This window comes from Musa acuminata, chromosome BXJ2-5, assembly GCF_036884655.1.
Source record: "Musa acuminata AAA Group cultivar baxijiao chromosome BXJ2-5, Cavendish_Baxijiao_AAA, whole genome shotgun sequence".
NCBI lineage: Eukaryota > Viridiplantae > Streptophyta > Magnoliopsida > Zingiberales > Musaceae > Musa > Musa acuminata.
Genome location: NC_088342.1, coordinates 42,655,104 through 42,672,035, shown reverse-complemented (window position 1 = coordinate 42,672,035; position 16,932 = coordinate 42,655,104). Strand labels below are relative to the sequence as shown.

The following is a 16,932-nucleotide window of genomic DNA, read 5'->3' as shown; positions in this document are numbered from 1 at the left end:
TGAGATGGCCAAAAGCTGCTCGATGAAAGGTCTAAAGAATTAACGTAACCTATTTAGTTAGTGTCACTTCAAAAACATTATTCCATACCAACACATCCTTAAATTTACGCATGCAGTGGAAAATGATTAGCTCTATTTGTTTTGTCCAGTTTAAATTCAAAGGTAAGAAGACGGTGTTAAGATATCGCACAATCATGTTTGAACCGACAAGATTTCTACACTGAAAAAGAAGGAAAGAAAGAGAAGAGAGACGGCTTGATGTAATGTAATACACGTAAAAGAAAAGGAGGATCATTTGCATAAATAATTAATGCAAGCCATTCGTATTATTATAAACTAGGATGGAGTGATAAAACTTGTATTATTATTGACTTTGGATTGAGATGGACTTGGAAGTCATATTTTAAGTAATCCAACAGACCAAACTAGTATTCACCTATAAATAGTCATTATGAATCCAATGCTTCAATTTTTAGGTTATCGATGATGTTATCCACACATAAACCTGACTAAAAAGAAGAAAACAGCAAAGAACTCAATCCACTTGGTTTAAGTAAAGCATTGACTTGGAAGCGGTACCGGTGCTGGTTCTTTCTGTATTGTTACGAGTCCCATTCATACAGCATGGTTCCAACTTCATGCACCTCCTTTTGGTTCTATAAATACCCCCCCATCCATCCACTCTCTCCCCATCGAGTGTGAGTGTTTGTGTTTGCATATCATCTGCCGTGAGAGGAATTGCTTCATAAGCTCGCTAATGGTGAGTGAGAGAGACGCTATATAGATGTTCTGCCTCCCCCGAAAGAATATAGCTTTGCTTCCCTTAGAGGGAGGCCTATCTATCTATGTAGTACTGCGGTTTCTATTCTACTCTTTGTGGTTTGTGATGGATGCTGCATGGTGGTGCAGGCTTCAAACCAGATCAAGACGGCCGCGCATGCTCGAGGGGGCGTCCCCAAATGTCCATGCGACAGTGAGTCTCGTTGGAGCATGGAACCTGCTGACAAAATCACAGGCATCAGCGTCGGCGCTTCTTCATGCGTAAACTCCATTAAGATAACCTTCGACATAGACGGAAGCACTCGCGTAACTCCCAGATACGGAGGCCCCGGCAGTGAACTATTCCAGGCATGCCTCTCCAACCTCCATTCGTCTATTCTATTCTTTTGCCTTCAACTCGTACTAATAATACCTGCTATCAAACGCACTATTTACAACATATATAAATCACTAAATGTAGCATTGCTTTAATTGCCTCGCAGTTTACTCTCATGCCGGATGAATACCTCACCTCCGTTTCTGGTTATGTCAAGCACGACTGTTCTGAATTCCCTTGTGTATCTCAACTCACGTTTACCACCAGTCTTGGAAAGACATATGGTCCATATGGAAGTGGGGGTGGAACCTTTTTCCAAGTCAATGTAGAGTATGACGAGATTAAGGGCTTTTTTGGACATGCAACGACCGAGTATCTCACTGCATTTGGAGTCTACGTGATGCTGGCTTAGCCATCTCGTGGAGGGTGTTTACTATCTATCTCTGTGTGCCATGATGAATAAGGATGCCAATGTCTGTTACTGGCATCTATGTTTGAGTTGGGTGTCTGTTTACTATCTATCTATCTTCATGCACTAATAATATGATGATGTGTCTCGTTGGTGACATTTGCAACACATCGTTAGCCCATTCGGTAATAATAAGTTTAACTTACCCACTTATAAACTAGAAATATTTTCTTGTGCTTCACCTACTTATATGATATATAATATCTGCGTAGTCGTAATTTCCTAATCACTCAAAGTGAAATCCCAAAAGTAAATTTGGTAAATCAAGTTCGACAAGATTATTTAAGTTTATAATCAAAAGAATCCCTCCCAGTAACATCATCCACTAACTAACGAATTGATATAGAAGCATAGCATCTTAAATTTCAAGTTATAATATGATATAAATAATAATAGTATGTTAAATATACGATGATGATGAAGATTATAATTTATACTCTATATTTTAGCTCATCCACTTTTGAAGTCAAAATCTAAACCACATTTTATTTGTTCCTGAACAACAATCTTCTATATTTGTTACTTCCAAGAAACAATCTTCTTTCTATGGTACCACATGGAGATGCATGGTGTTCTCTAGGAGGGATGGGGTCTCATTTTCTTAGATTTCCTGTTGCCTCATTCTACTAGTTGCTCCTTAGCTCACAATTCGGCTGCCTTATGATCGATTCTTCGTGAAGCTATGGATCGACTAGTAAGTCAGTCAGTCAGTCTGACCAAACTAGGGACGCTTGATTTGATATCAAATGTGAAGTTGTACTAATGTATCTGAAATATCTTATAGCATTTTAAGGTTCATCTCAGTTGTAGCCTTATAGGCGATCGTGCAACTAACCCGTTAGAAGATCATTGTGGTTTGATTAGTATCATTTTTTGAGTTCTTTGAGCAGGTTTAACTTCACCGGTTTAATTAATGAACGAGTCCTTAGTTATATGTATATGCCTATTGTTAGGAAAATACGATAAAGAAGAGGATAAAAACACTATGGAAACAAATAACAAACACAGGATCAAGAATACTTTTGGAAAGATATTTAGACTTGATACATGTATAAACACTTTCATAAAAATAATATTTGCACCCTCTTCTCAATAAGATTGCTATGAGTTTGATGCAAATAGTTTTAATGGATATGACAAGTCTTTAGAAGATCTGTATTGAGCAAACAATAAAAAATCTTCAAAGAGGAATTAAAGAATATCTAATTCAATCACTTGGAGAGTAAAGAAGAAGAATATGAAAAAGATGTCTAAATAATTTACCCTCAAATATCTATTTATAGATATTTTATCAAAAGACATCATCTTTGAAAAATAACTACCAAAATAACTATAAAAGAAAATATATTTTCAAATAAATCTTTTGAAAAAAAATTCTTTTTTCTTTTTAATTTGAACAATTTATAACACCTATATGGATGATCATCGAGTGTTTCAAGATCAACTCGTAACGAACAATTTCTATTACGCTACTTTCTAAAGGCCAATGGACGTACGTGTCTATTCAGATGCAGTAGCATCAAAATACTAGTCCAAGACTACACTCAAAAAGAAAGAAAGAGGCTGGTTCCCATCATAACCTTGGCAAGAGTGTTTCATTTAAGGACCTATAGAGTGAGCACTGAGACCCACCCCATGGTTGTCCTTGTGGTGTCTAACAATCCTATCTTCTTTATTCGCTATTTGCAGAGATTAGTCGTTACCAACTGTCAATTATTTTGGTGACGAGGATCTCAGGGTTTGGTCCAGCGGATCTAAGAAAGTCCGACTATAACTTACGAACGACTGAAGATTCAGTCTCATTCAACGATTTTTTTTTTATATTTAAAATATTTTTTTTTATGACGATAACTTACAAGAGATCGAAGGTTCCAAACAAATTTGTGAACCTGCTAACTAAGCTAGCTGGTAAAAAGCCTTAATTATTGATGGCAAGTTAAAAACAAAATTAAGCATCAGTTCCCATCATCACCGCTTACACTTTCCAAGAAAGAAGAAAGAAAAGGATAAATATCATCATGCCACTAAAGACATAAATACAAGAAAATTAATTAGGGTAAAATCTGGAGACTAACATTCAATAATCTGCATAATTGCAGCTTTATACTAAACAAAAAAAGAAAGTTGCTTGTTGGAGTGACAACAGACTGCAAGAATAAAGCAGTCCAGGTGGATATCAGAACATTAACATTAACACATTTAAGAGGGAATGCGGGATCACTAACAGGAACACATTTAAGAAATAAACCATGGGAAGCAAGATTTTCTCAGTTACAAGAAACATAGGACTATATATTTTTTTTTTCTATACAGCTGTTATATCATATGGGTAAACAAATCAGCATAAGGGGATATGAAAAAGAAAAAAAACATAGAACAGGAAAGAAAACGCAATCAGAATACTCTAGTGATATTTCCTGGTTTGCATTCACATGTGCACAAATTTCTTGAACCTTCCACAGTCCGTTGTGACCGCCTTGTCTGCAGCTTGATGTTCACCAATTTACCAGCAATCTGTCGTATCCAAATGGAGGAAATAAAAGAATTAGAATGTGCGGAAATCAGCAAATGCAATTTATTCCACCTCCTTTTATATTATTCTCTTTTTTCTTTTTCCCCCTTAAATGTTGACCTAAAAAGATGACGACAATCAAGCAAAATTAAACAGAACAAAGTGACGTCTAGAAATTATTAGTACGACTGAAATAATTATTGTGAGCACAAGATCAACCGATTTCATATTAAGGAAAACAAACCATTCTCCACGTCATGTCCTCTGCACCAAGAGGCTGAGCTGGACTTGAATATAAGAAGTGCCTCGAGTACTGCAAATGTCCAACAAAAGACAACCATAGATAAGGTGGGGAAAAAAGTTTATCCTGATTTTATCAAGCTACTAGCTTTTTCAGAGTCCAAGCAGAACAAAATAACATAGAATAGTTTAGTCATACAGAAAAGAACCTTGGCAATGTTCATCTGCATTTCTTTGATTTGCCTGGAATCTATATTCTTAAGGAACTTAATAAGCCATCCATGTTGTACAGCATCTTTAGAAGAAACAAAAAGCGCGATCTGCGTACATCATAATATAGAACTTCAGTATCAGGAACACCATTAAGAAATTACATCAGACAGAAATACTAGCATCTATAGTTTAAGAAAATATACAAAATAGTGAAGTCCAACAGAAAAATGGAAAAAAGATAAAGAACCAAAATGAAATATGTAACATAGAATGCTATGATGAAAAATTCTAACATCCTAATAACTCATAGAGGGCTTAGAATACTCTATGGAAGCCAAAGGCAAAATAGTCAAATTAAATTGGTCTTAGTCCCTACTAGGCTCCATAGCAGTTGCGTGTCCATGAGAGCTCAATGTCTAGATAGTAGATTATATTAAACAACACCCAAACCAAGTCTCTTGGTGACTGGATCCAATTACCAGATTGAGTGCTAAAGAAAACACAATCATATTCAGATTAGAATTATTCTTTCATTTTGGTCATTGATTTTGGAGGCAACCTTTGAAAGTTCTCTAGAGTCCTATTCTAGTCTAATTAATCTCAAAAGTTCTGATATTAGTATAAGGGTAGTTACTTTCCTGATAAGACTAAAATTCTAGGAGTTCTAAGATCTTGTTTCAAAGGAAGGGAATACATATTTTAGGGGCTCTTACTGTAGCCCGACTAGTATCTTTATAGAACCATGGAATCTCTATCTCTAGTGGTAGAAAAATATCAATCTGAAGGCACTAGAGAAATGTTGCACTGAAGTTAGATTGGAAACCTTCCCTTCGGTGGTCCAAACTTACTGGAGATAGTTCAAGGAAATATTTAAAATAAGTGAGTTAGGATTTGTTATCTGAAATGATACTGCCAATGCAATTTTATGTGGTTGCAGGTAACATCTGTAATACCAGGCAGCATGGTACAAAATTGGCAGTATACACAATTTCGTATCATGCCACCCGAACAATGATACCTGAAACAAGGTCGAACTGGCTGATTTGACCCAAAGTATCATATCTGGGTGGTACACCCTTCATACCATTCGATGTGGTCGAAATTCGACCATCACTAACTAGTATAAGTAGGTAATGATTGAATTTCGACTGGTACTAGCCCCCAATGGTCAATACCAGCCCCAGACGATCGAATTGCCCATTAGGACCTCTTTAGGGCTTCTATAAGCCCCTCTCTACCCTCTCTTTCTCTCTCTCGTTCCCTCTCAATCTCTCATTGTCTTTTTTCTTGGGGCAAGAATGCAAGAGAAGTTGTATTAAAAAATAAAGATGGTTACAATGTGCAAAGGGTCAAGCTCCACCACACCAAAAGTGTACAGAGCATCACAAACATCCCCCAAAGGAGGCCACCCCCATATTTAGAGACAGCCAAAACATGCAAGGGACCCATGAGAATCATGTCATTCTGATGTATTCTCTTTTTTAGCGCATCAGCTTCAATCAGCCTTCGCAATTCGTCCAAGAACTCTGAAAGTGACAACAAGATCTTCTCCTTGAACTTACACAGGTGAGTGACAAAGTCGATTGGCTTGTTAGCTTCTCGATGGATGGAGAATTCTAGAAATTCAAAGCACTCTCGAATAATATGAATATGCTCAAAAGTAATCCAGCACCACCATGGCGTACTATAACGACCATTGAGGATATCCACCACGACTTGTGAACCGGACCAAAGATGGACCGAGTGGAATGGCCTTCTTCTAGCTTCAGAAAGGCTAAGGAGGATAGCCTATAATTCAAAGCACTCTCGAATAAATATGAATATGCTCAAAAGTAATCCAGCACCACCATGGCGTACTATAACGACCATTGAGGATATCCACCACGACTTGTGAACCAGAACAAAGATGGACCGAGTGGAATGGCCTTCTTCTAGCTTCAGAAAGGCTAAGGAGGATAGCCTATAATTCATGTTGAATAATGGGACCTTCAATCTACCTTCTGCTATAGAACAAAAGGAGCTCCCAAAATGGTCACGAAAAACACATCCCAAACTAGCCATGGAGGTGGAAAGGGATGCATCGATATGTAAGACGATAATGCCCTCAAAGAGGGGGGGTTCAATGGTGCCATGTAGACTTAGCAGTTGCAAAGTTTGGATATAGATTCCAATTTGCAGCAATAGCCCGACTTGAAGCAATGTCTGCTACAGTTGTGGATTCATTTTGGATTCTCCTGTTCACGTCTTGCACAATTGCTGAGATAATGACATCTAGAGGTCTTTGGGCATTTGACGTAAATCTTTGGTTCCTCTCACGTCTTGCATAGTTGTGGATTCATTCTGGATTCTCTTGCTCACGTCTTGCACATTTGATAAGATAATGACATCTAAAGGTTTCTGGGCATTTGACTTAAATCTTCGGTTCCTCTCAACCTAGATATAATATATTGTAGATGTGAAGGATAGTTTTCCGATTCGACTTATCAAACTCTCGATGTTTCATTGACTGCATACCCATGCCAATTCTACGTTCCACCCCTATAGGGGGGTGGGGTAGGTTGCATCTACTCAATATGGCTCCCTAAACGCGTGATGAGAAAGTAAAATCAAAGAATAGGTGATGGATGCTTTCGTCTCCTTGACTAAATAAGTAGCAGGAAGATTTGGTGTAGATTCGCCACATTATCAGTCTATCCAAAGTGCTTAATTTGTTCAAACAAACAAGCCAAGAGATGAAAGAATACCGTGGGATGTCGACACTCCACTCTTATTCACAATCTTTATATTATGGAGGATCTTATGACCAATAAATATATGGTGATAATTGGTCATTTTCTTTCGAGCTTGATTGTTTATAGAATACAGAACAATAGGTCACTAGTAAAAGATCCAGTGCACTCCAACCTCCCTGGCCCTATATGCCACATTCATACTTCCTCAAGGCTCCTCAGACACATGTTGTTAATGACGATGAGGCAACAATCGTTATCATGTTGATGCATCAGTGATGTGTCTTGTTAATACAATATATCATGGGAGCAGTTCCAAGATTCGGTGGTAGTTGAAATCCTAAATTTTTGGTGCATCAATGACCACTGGTTGTGGAATCCCATCATCTATTTTGGTGGTAGTTGAAATCCTAAACTTTTGACACCTAATCCAACATCTCAACTCATATCTTTGGGCACTAAAAGCAACATATTCTATCTCTTCACATGCTCAAAAGCAAGGTTTGACGTACTGAAGCATATTGCTCCATACAAGCAGTACATATAGGTCCAATAGAGGATCGGTTCGGGTGATAGATCGGTACATCCCAATGTACCATGTGTTAGTATGCTCGGTATAGATCGACACGTACCGTAACGATAGTTGGTTGGTACACTGGTACGGACTAGTAATGTGAACCATGCCCAAAAAACTTGAGTTAAGCAACAAAGACTTTGTCCTTCAAAACTATGCCTCTTTAATAATCACCACTATCACATTGAGTTGTGCTCCTACACAATCAACAAATCAATTGCTGCCTGAAACTCAAAGTTAGGGCTAACCAGGCCTCTTAGGTCTTACACCAAGGCCATCCTAAGCCTGAGAAGGGATCGGTCAAGTGGTAGACAAAGAGGAGTCCTATCCTAATGATGTCTCAAATGGACTACAATATCTTGAACAACCCTCGTTAATGAAATCTACACTAGGCTATGCATCCTATTCTCTGCACAAATGGTGGGTAAATTGTCCTTACAATTTGCAGTACAAGATTCTAATTATTATTAATCCAATTTAGTACCACTAGCAAATATTCCTTTATAGGGGTGAAGCAATATCTTTTAATTAAAAGTAATGAATTTTTTTGTCTTTACAATTTGTGGTATGTAACATCTCTCTTCATCCCTCACATTGTAAGAAAAATAATAATTTCATGATGCGGTATCGTCAGAACATCCTGGCCTACTAGTGTAGTGTGGCAATCAAGTAGACTTGAGAGGCAAAAATTCCTAAAGATGCAATCCTCACAAAACCTAGGTCGGTTTGTTCTACAGTCATCCTCAAACCACCATGGACAAACACGTTTGAAGGTTGGAGGTGATAATTTATTTAATATATACAATTTGAAAAAATGTGATCTAACAAATGGCAGCAGTCAAATTTATGTTTGATCTTGGACCCCACTTGATGGGGTACTCTCCCCCAACCTTTTGCTCATAAATTTATCCCGACTACATGTTCAAGAAAATTTTAAAAATTGTGCACAAATTGACATAAATGTCAGCATGCTGTATAATTCTATTATAGAAAAACTTGATTTCCTGTTCAGCATTGGCTGCCCAATCAAATGACCTCCAATTTTGGTGACTTCTGTCGAGTCTTTTTTAGACACCAAGAAGTTCTTACAACAGATCAACATTACACAATTCAACAAGAGAAAATCCAACATGTTGTCTCTCAAACCTACAGTTCTGGATTTATAAACCTAGTGAAACTTGCAACAGAAAGACCTCACAAAAGACTGATTTCTAATGCAGAATTTTCCAAATCCAAATAGATACCATTTCGATGATCATCTATCTAAGAAACAAGTTGAAAATTTCATAAGTGCCTTCTTACAAATAAGGTGTACTTGAGGGACGAAGATTTGTTATAAATGAAAATTTCTAACAATCCAAAAAATCCTTACTCAGTCCAAAATATTCTACAAAATTCAAGCCTATATATTTGTTGGGTCTGACATCCAAATCATGACTATATAAACTGGATCCAGTCAAGACTATAGAGAACATTTTGAGAGGCCTTTATCTTATTTGAATTTAAAATATAATTAAATTTTCGTCATTGTTTTTTAGAAAAAATTTGAAAATCCTCTAGTGTCCTATTCGAAATTTAATTAGTCTGCAAATGGCCTAATATAGGTGTAGTAGTATAGAGTATGCTAGTTATTTTTTACAGTCTGAATTCCAAGTTCTAAATTGCTGATCAAGAGGGATTTCTGGTGACATGGGATACTTGTAAGAATATAAACTCAAGTTTTATCCTGCACTGGTTGGATACAAGATGGAGTAAGGATGAGAGGCTATAACTAAGTTCTCATAAATCCTTGATGTATCACAAATTGTGTAATTAAATTTCCTATCTTTATTGTTTCCTTCTATTTGTCTTCTCTTTGTTCTTTCCGCTTTACTTTCTTGGAGGTGCCCTTCCCTCAAAGAAAGAAGGTGCTTGATAAGAAGCATGAGAGAGACATCATTTATAAAGGCTTGAAGTCATGATGAATAATTGGTTTTATACATTAAGCCAGACTATTGACTTTCTCTTTATTGTTTTGTGTTTGAAGTATTTCAGTGAGTATTTGTTATTTATGCATATGATTAACGCAACAGTAATAATTGCCTAAATTGATTAATTGTTGCATCCAGTCATGTTATATATTTCTTATATAAGACTTCTGTCATCATCATCATATATGCATAGTGTCCATGTCCATCCTTCATAAGAGAGTAATGAAAAGAAAAATCCAAATTCATCAAAAACAAAAGGGTGGCTTACTAACATAAGGTTAGGAGCACGATTTGCCATTTCGGGTACTAGACCCGTCTTGGAGATTTGTCAATACGATATGTATCAATCTATATCGGTGCATCGACACATGGTACGTTGGGACGTGCCAATAGGGACTTGGGCGAGGCGTGTCTCGATGGCGAGTTGAACAAGTTCGCTTGTACCATACCGACTCAGGCAGTAGAACAAACCTTGGTTAGGAGTCCTATCTAGTTCCACATTTGAACATCTACTCAAGGCTGAATATTCACCAAGTAGTTGTATTTATGCTGACCCATCTCTATGCAAATACTTCAAGTCCTAGAGGCAAAAGGACCGTACCCATTCAGGATTTTGCTTTCAAGAAAATTCTTCCCATCACACATAGTGGAGTAATGGCAGCCTTACCAAGTAAAATGAAATGACTTTAACTGAGCAACTACTGTATCAAGTCTTCAATCCAATGGTTATCCGAAAAACATAAAGGAACTTTCAAAGCTAAAATATACGAGTGCAAAAGATGCATTACCTTCCGATAATCAAGTATTCCTTCAAAAGGAAGCTCTAATTCATCACTGACAATAACAGGTATACATCCACTAACTATTGCGTCAAACAGCCTAGCAGAGGATGGGGTATCCCCAGCTGGGCTGAGGCAAAAGAGAGATCTACCATGAATGCAACACAAATAAGTTGATAGGTGTAATAATACAAGGTTCTACAAGGATAAATAACTAATATCATAAACAAATTACCTGCGCATGCCATTCTGAGCTGCAGCTTTCCCAGATTCACCAGCACTTCCCTCTTCTACAACAACACCCTCGGTGTTATGCAATGCTTCCACAAGTTTACTACGAATTTTACCTCCCTGGACAAGAAATACACCCTTGGTTTGAGCATACAAAGACAAATAGCTTCATGCCCAAAACGAAAGTAACATACTAGTCAAGAAGATCATCATTTTTATGAAAAGTGGAGGCAAATCTTACAGCATTTCTCTTAAGCCTTCCACGAAAGAATATCAATGTTTTTCTTTCTGACTGCACGTCATGTAAGCATTGTGAATTACAAAAATCAACATTGGGAACATAAGGAAGGATAAGGTCTTTTTCTAGCCAGACTTGCCCTGGTTTATACCTACCATAGTTAGATCCAAATTCAAGATTACTGCATGGCACATATGAGAGGGTCTATAGATTGCTGGAAAAAAAGTACATGATGTTATTACCAGTTTCCAGTGGAGTCCATATCTGGTAGAAGCCAAATTGCATTTTTCATGAACCGGCGAACAGATTTGAAAGACCAAGGGTGATGGACTGGAAGTATATGATCTCTACCTCCAGATCTTTTCCAGGCAGCCTGGTCAGTCACCCACTTTAAAGCCTCCTGATATCAAATAGAACTGCAAAATAAGATATTTGATCCATGGTACCCAACAAAACTACTTCAAGCATTGATGAAACAATTTTTTTCTTGCAACTTTAGTGAAAGTCAACACTTATTACTTGTCCATTTCTGTAATATGAATACATCTATGGTACACTTAAATAATTAAATTTAGAGTACTAGTCAGGTGTCGAACTTTAGATAAGTAATTATAGGTTTTATATATACAGTTAGTTTCAAATATATATTACTAAATTAGTTTCCAAATTTTATTCAATTAATTATGGACATGGATTCACATTTACACCGACTGCATCATATCAATCTGATCCTGTGTCAATGGGCAATATACTAGAGCATACCGAAGTATACCAACACCAAAACTAATATTTAGTACTTTTACCACTATATTAAACTATGCCACTTCATATTAGACAAAGTTGGTGATCACATTTTTATCTTTTTACATATACCTAAGAGTTGATAATACAAAATGACAACCACTAGATAGGCTCTTTAGCATATAATATCTTTCTGTAAGTTTGAATGTTTTGCTTAAGAACCTTGCACAGTAGGTCATTATCTTATAAAATTTACAAGCAATCTATGATATGTATCTTTGCAAGTTACGTGGGAAGGTATCTCAGCATGGCACAAACCAGGAATAGTATTAAGATTTGTCTCAGAATACAAGACTAACAAGATGCAAAAAGAACTTCAAATGTCAGGGTACTGTATAATCAAGATTGTTTTTGACAAGATAAACCCTTGGTTCAGTTCTTCTATATCCATGCTCATGTTTGCATCCCTCTGGGTAGTTACACAATGGAATATAGTGTACAAAACAAACATGGACCAAGCAAAGATGCACAGTCAACAAATAACATAAGCCTCAGAAAGTACAACCAAGCATCTAAATCAACAATGACTAAACCACTTACTTTCTTCTAAATACCTAGTGAGTTACAGCATGTAAACTATCAGAAATCAAAGATAAAGATTTAACTAATGAAACAACTTATGTCAAAACCCTTTAGGTAGTAAATGTTGCATTATTGTTTTATTCATAAAAAAGGTTAGAAGATGTATGATCAGTATGAGTAGTCTTTGCATTTTAAAATTGAACCTCGGGTCAGATTTACCAGACACTTTAATGGACCGGTTCGGGCCTTGAACTACATGACCGAGTGATTTTGAAGGTCAAGGTTCAGCCTCTGTAGCCTCTAAGCAGTCTAGGCAATGCTACGACAAAAACAAAAATTTAATTTTCAGCTTTTACCACATACCGAGCTTGACAGCAGACACAAATACAGACCTAGGCTAGACCTTGTTCTCAATTATCCTGACATATCCTCCTCACATCCCTTGATAGGAGCGGCCAAACAAAAAGGCTATCTGGCCTATCAGCAATGGAATTTGGAACGACTCTAGCTGGTCTTGTATGCCCTATTTTAAGGGCCCTGATACCAGATCAGTGGCTAACATAGCATGGGATGATGGGGCATCTTTCTCGATGCAATGGACCAGCTTATATGACAATCTTACTAGGCTTGAAGACCATTTGCTAATTGAAATCAGAGTAGATTAACAATTGGCACAAAATTCAAGCATGACTACCAGATGGAAATAGGATTCAGTTAAGCTATGGTTTGACCATCAAAAGCATCCTAGAATCAATCTATCAAGAGAAGTTCCAAAAGAATCCTAACAAATATCATAATAAGACTGAGAAAATAAGACAAGGGAGGAAACCTAACAAGCAATATTTATGAATTTTTGTCATTGATTTTAGCAGCTATTGTAGTGTCCCAATATAGGATCCAATCCAAAAATGTTCACATAGGTATACTGTAGTTAGCTTGTTATTTTCCTATATTAGCTTTTTGCCCCAAAAATGTAAATAAATTATTATATGCATCCTAAATCATATGGTTAGATAATGTTTCTCTTTTTGTCTCACTTTCTCTACTTGCCTCGCTTTTCTTATGCAGAGGCATCCTGCCAAAAGTAGATAATTTAAAATTAATAGATAGATAACTTGACTAAGGTTTGACCTCTTAGTGTTCTTCGGTATAGAGAAAAAATAAGTTGACAGTTGTAAGTAGTCACTGCCCTAAGCTTATCTATCTTTTCTGCAAGTATAAAAACATAAATGTCAGTTATTTAAGTACCACAATTGACATGATCCAAAATCACATGACAAAACAACAGCTCCGAAAATAAATATTTCGATAATTCATCAGACCCTGTAAAGTGCCTTGCACTGTTGCTTCTCAAGTAAGAAATAGCTAATTGTTGTGAAAAATGGAATGTAGAAAAGTTCCGCCTCCTCCTGTCTATGAACCCTAATAACATTCTTCAATATCCTCTCAGATTCTGGAGCAATCAGATCTGCCCAAAGCCAGTAATCAATAGAATGCTGCAAAAAACAATGAAAAAGAAAGTTTGCTTCTAAAGTCAGATTCTACAATGACAAGGAAGCATTATAAGAATATAGTTATGTGCTAGGATACCAATCCTGAGTTATTTTATGCTCAAATATCATAAAGAAAATGATGACACAATGACACAACATTATTAGACACCATGATATCACAAATTCAACAAATTGGTCAAATTTAGCTTTCAGGAAATGGTTTTGATAATCAGATAAGAAATAACTAATGACAATAAGTACTTAATTAAAAGAAATTACAAATTCCATGCTCTTTATAAGAGCTTCAACCAACCAAGAGCATCAACGAAGAGGACTCATTTTATGCATTGATTATAAATTTTATGCACCATCACGGTCCCATATGATGTTCATCCAAGAGCAGTCAAGGTTCACCATAAGAAATTATAAATTTAGAATTGGCAAGCTGTCCCAAATATCAATCCAGTCATTTTAAGTTCACTTCTAAAAAGCTGACCTCATGAGATGCAACTCTAGGATTGAAGACCCCTCTGTGGAGCTGACAAGTACTGTTTTGACATAATGTGGTTTCCCAACAAAGTATATGGAGTTTCAAACATCTCACTGTTATTTTTTTTCTACTATTGATGTAGAATCTAAGTGGTTCCAACCAATCATTGTCATTAGCTCAACGCACTAGATTTGCAAGTGGTTTCAACTCCTCAATAACGTTAAATCAATGCACTGAATCATATATCATTTTTCAAAAGAATCCCCTCATTCTTCGACTAGAGTTCAACAACCCATTTGGAAACAGCGAAGACAGTCAAAGTACCTGTTCGATCAGGCGATGCACGGGACTGCCGTTGGAGGTTAGGTTCACGGTCTCCTTGTAGGTGTTCCTGAACAGCCACAGTAGATCGTAGGTGAATTTGGAGGGCATGTCATACACGTAGACCCGGACCACGGAGGGCGCCGACCACGGATCTAGGGGATCGCCGTAAAGCCTCTCAGTCTCCTCCTTCCACATTGAGTCGTCGAGCGCCTTAGCGGCGGCGGCGGTGGGAACATCACCATCGTCAGGCACGGCGGACTGAGATGCAGCAGCATCGGCGGGGGAGGAGGAGGAGAAAGGGGGCGCGCGGGTGGTGAGGAACTTCTCGAGGGATGCGACGAAGGAGTACTCGGGAGGAGGGCCGGCATCAGAGCTAGGGTTGGGATTTCGCTTGGAGAGGTGGAGCGGGGAGTCGAGGGGGTCGGAGATCAAGAGGCAGCGAGAGGAAGAGGAATTGTTGTGGAAGAAGAAGAAGAAGGTGAGGAAGAGAGCGAGTAGGGAGAGGGAAGTGACGGCGAGGGAGGAGGAGAAGGGGAAGGAAGTGGATCTCAGACCACCTGTGGGGAAGTGCTTCCCTGCCATTTGAGGAGAGAGAATAGGAGCGTTGCGGTATGAACAAGACAATGGATTCTTGGGTTGCAGGCGACTTGCATATTATAAGGTGGTTGCAGCGACAATGGGCTGTGCGAATGGACAATGGGCCGCAAAAGATGACATGATGGGTGAGAAGAGGGTTTGCGGCGAGTCAATTCCAATTGAGCTCCGTGTTGCATATGTGACGGTCTACATCTCAACAATGAAGCGTCTAAAGAGCATTTCTTCACCCCTTTTCTTCATCTTCAGAAATTGGTGTGTCAATTGTTCTTGGCGATTTACCGAATGAACTCTCCTAAAATCATTATCCATCGTATGGTGCCTTAGTTTTCTAATTGAGATTTATTTTTATAAACATCGGTTTTGCTCTCACAAAATATTTGAATCTGTTTGAAGTCAATCAATCCATTTAAGTTCATGAATTGGTGAGAGCAAAAAAAAAAATCAAATTTACCAAAAGAAATCTAAATTTTAACGATTAATTATCCTAAAATTATTTTAAAAAAATATTACTGATGTTAAAATGATAACCTAATAGATTGATGAAAGTTTGAGATAATTTGATATAGGATGACCGTATGACACTTGAAAATAAATCAAAAGTATATTAATTCATATAATTCTTTAATAAGCATATGTACTGTATTATTAGTGTTACTATACAAGTAGTTATGATATTAAATATCTCCATCATATTGATGAGTATATAGTACACAGATTGATTCGGCTATCCCAATGTCTCTATCGAATTATCTATGGCTAGGAATATTTAAGGTCTGTGTTTATAAACGAATTGATCTCATCATGATCAAATTTTAATTGCACATATCCAAGGATATCATAATATATCTAATAGGTAATATAAAATGAAAAAAAAAATAAGTAAAATGATTATATAGTATATCATATGTGTCATCACTCACATGATTGAGTTACAGAGCATCTATAATTAGCATATAGCAATAGCCAAAATAATTTTATACTATTTGTATCTCATAGACTAATCAGAAGAATTTTGTTAAAATGAATAACATCACCATGATTTGTTTTTAATTTCTTAATTATGATAAAAAATGATTAAGTTTTTTCAATCAACAATGCATATTTTTAAATGATGCAAGAATTGCTCCTGTAAAACCCTAGTTTCAATCTTGGTTACATAAAGTGTAATTAAAAATAATTAATTATTACTATCAATAATTGTAGGCATCATCACAACACTAGAAAATTTGCTTGATAAATATATAATCCTATTAAAAAACTGTAATTCTACACACAAAAAAATAGTGTAACTCAACTATTGAAAAATAATAATTTTTATCAAAATTTTTTAGAAACCTTCTCTCATAATATTCATATAATTTTGTGCCAAAAAAATTATAAATGTAGGTTGGAATTGACCAAAAATGGAAAATTATCAAGTTATTTTTAAGGATTAAATTTAGTGAAAATGTCTAATTAAGGGCTATAAATATTGTAATATTTATTATTTAGCCCTTAATAATTCATTTCCAAGGTATCATGATTTTTTTTATAATTTTTTGAAATAGTTTGAACCAAGTTATTATTATTATTTTTTTTATGGAGTTAGGTAACCTTGTTAAAAAAAAAAAAATAGTGTAACTCAACTCTGGACAACAAAAAATCATAAAAGCCT

The 16,932-nt window shown here is 36.6% G+C and overlaps 2 protein-coding genes across 2 annotated transcripts; one reads left to right on the top strand and one right to left on the bottom strand.

Moving 5' to 3' along the window:
• The first annotated feature begins 681 nt into the window (after nt 1-681).
• LOC103985911 (jacalin-related lectin 34-like) lies at nt 682-1,673 on the top strand. The gene is made up of 3 exons (XM_065107471.1): nt 682-760; nt 910-1,128; nt 1,263-1,673. The coding sequence occupies exons 1-3, from the start codon at nt 758-760 to the stop codon at nt 1,506-1,508; spliced, it is 468 nt and encodes a 155-aa protein (XP_064963543.1). The 5' UTR covers nt 682-757; the 3' UTR covers nt 1,509-1,673.
• Nucleotides 1,674-3,779: 2,106 nt separating this feature from the next.
• On the bottom strand, nt 3,780-15,320 carry LOC103985585 (probable arabinosyltransferase ARAD1). Its single transcript, XM_009403331.3, has 9 exons — nt 14,682-15,320; nt 13,697-13,870; nt 11,294-11,451; nt 11,055-11,202; nt 10,818-10,933; nt 10,592-10,730; nt 4,527-4,637; nt 4,322-4,390; nt 3,780-4,079 (listed from the first exon to the last, which is right to left on the bottom strand). The coding sequence occupies exons 1-9, from the start codon at nt 15,261-15,263 to the stop codon at nt 3,960-3,962; spliced, it is 1,617 nt and encodes a 538-aa protein (XP_009401606.2). The 5' UTR covers nt 15,264-15,320; the 3' UTR covers nt 3,780-3,959.
• Nucleotides 15,321-16,932: the final 1,612 nt, after the last annotated feature.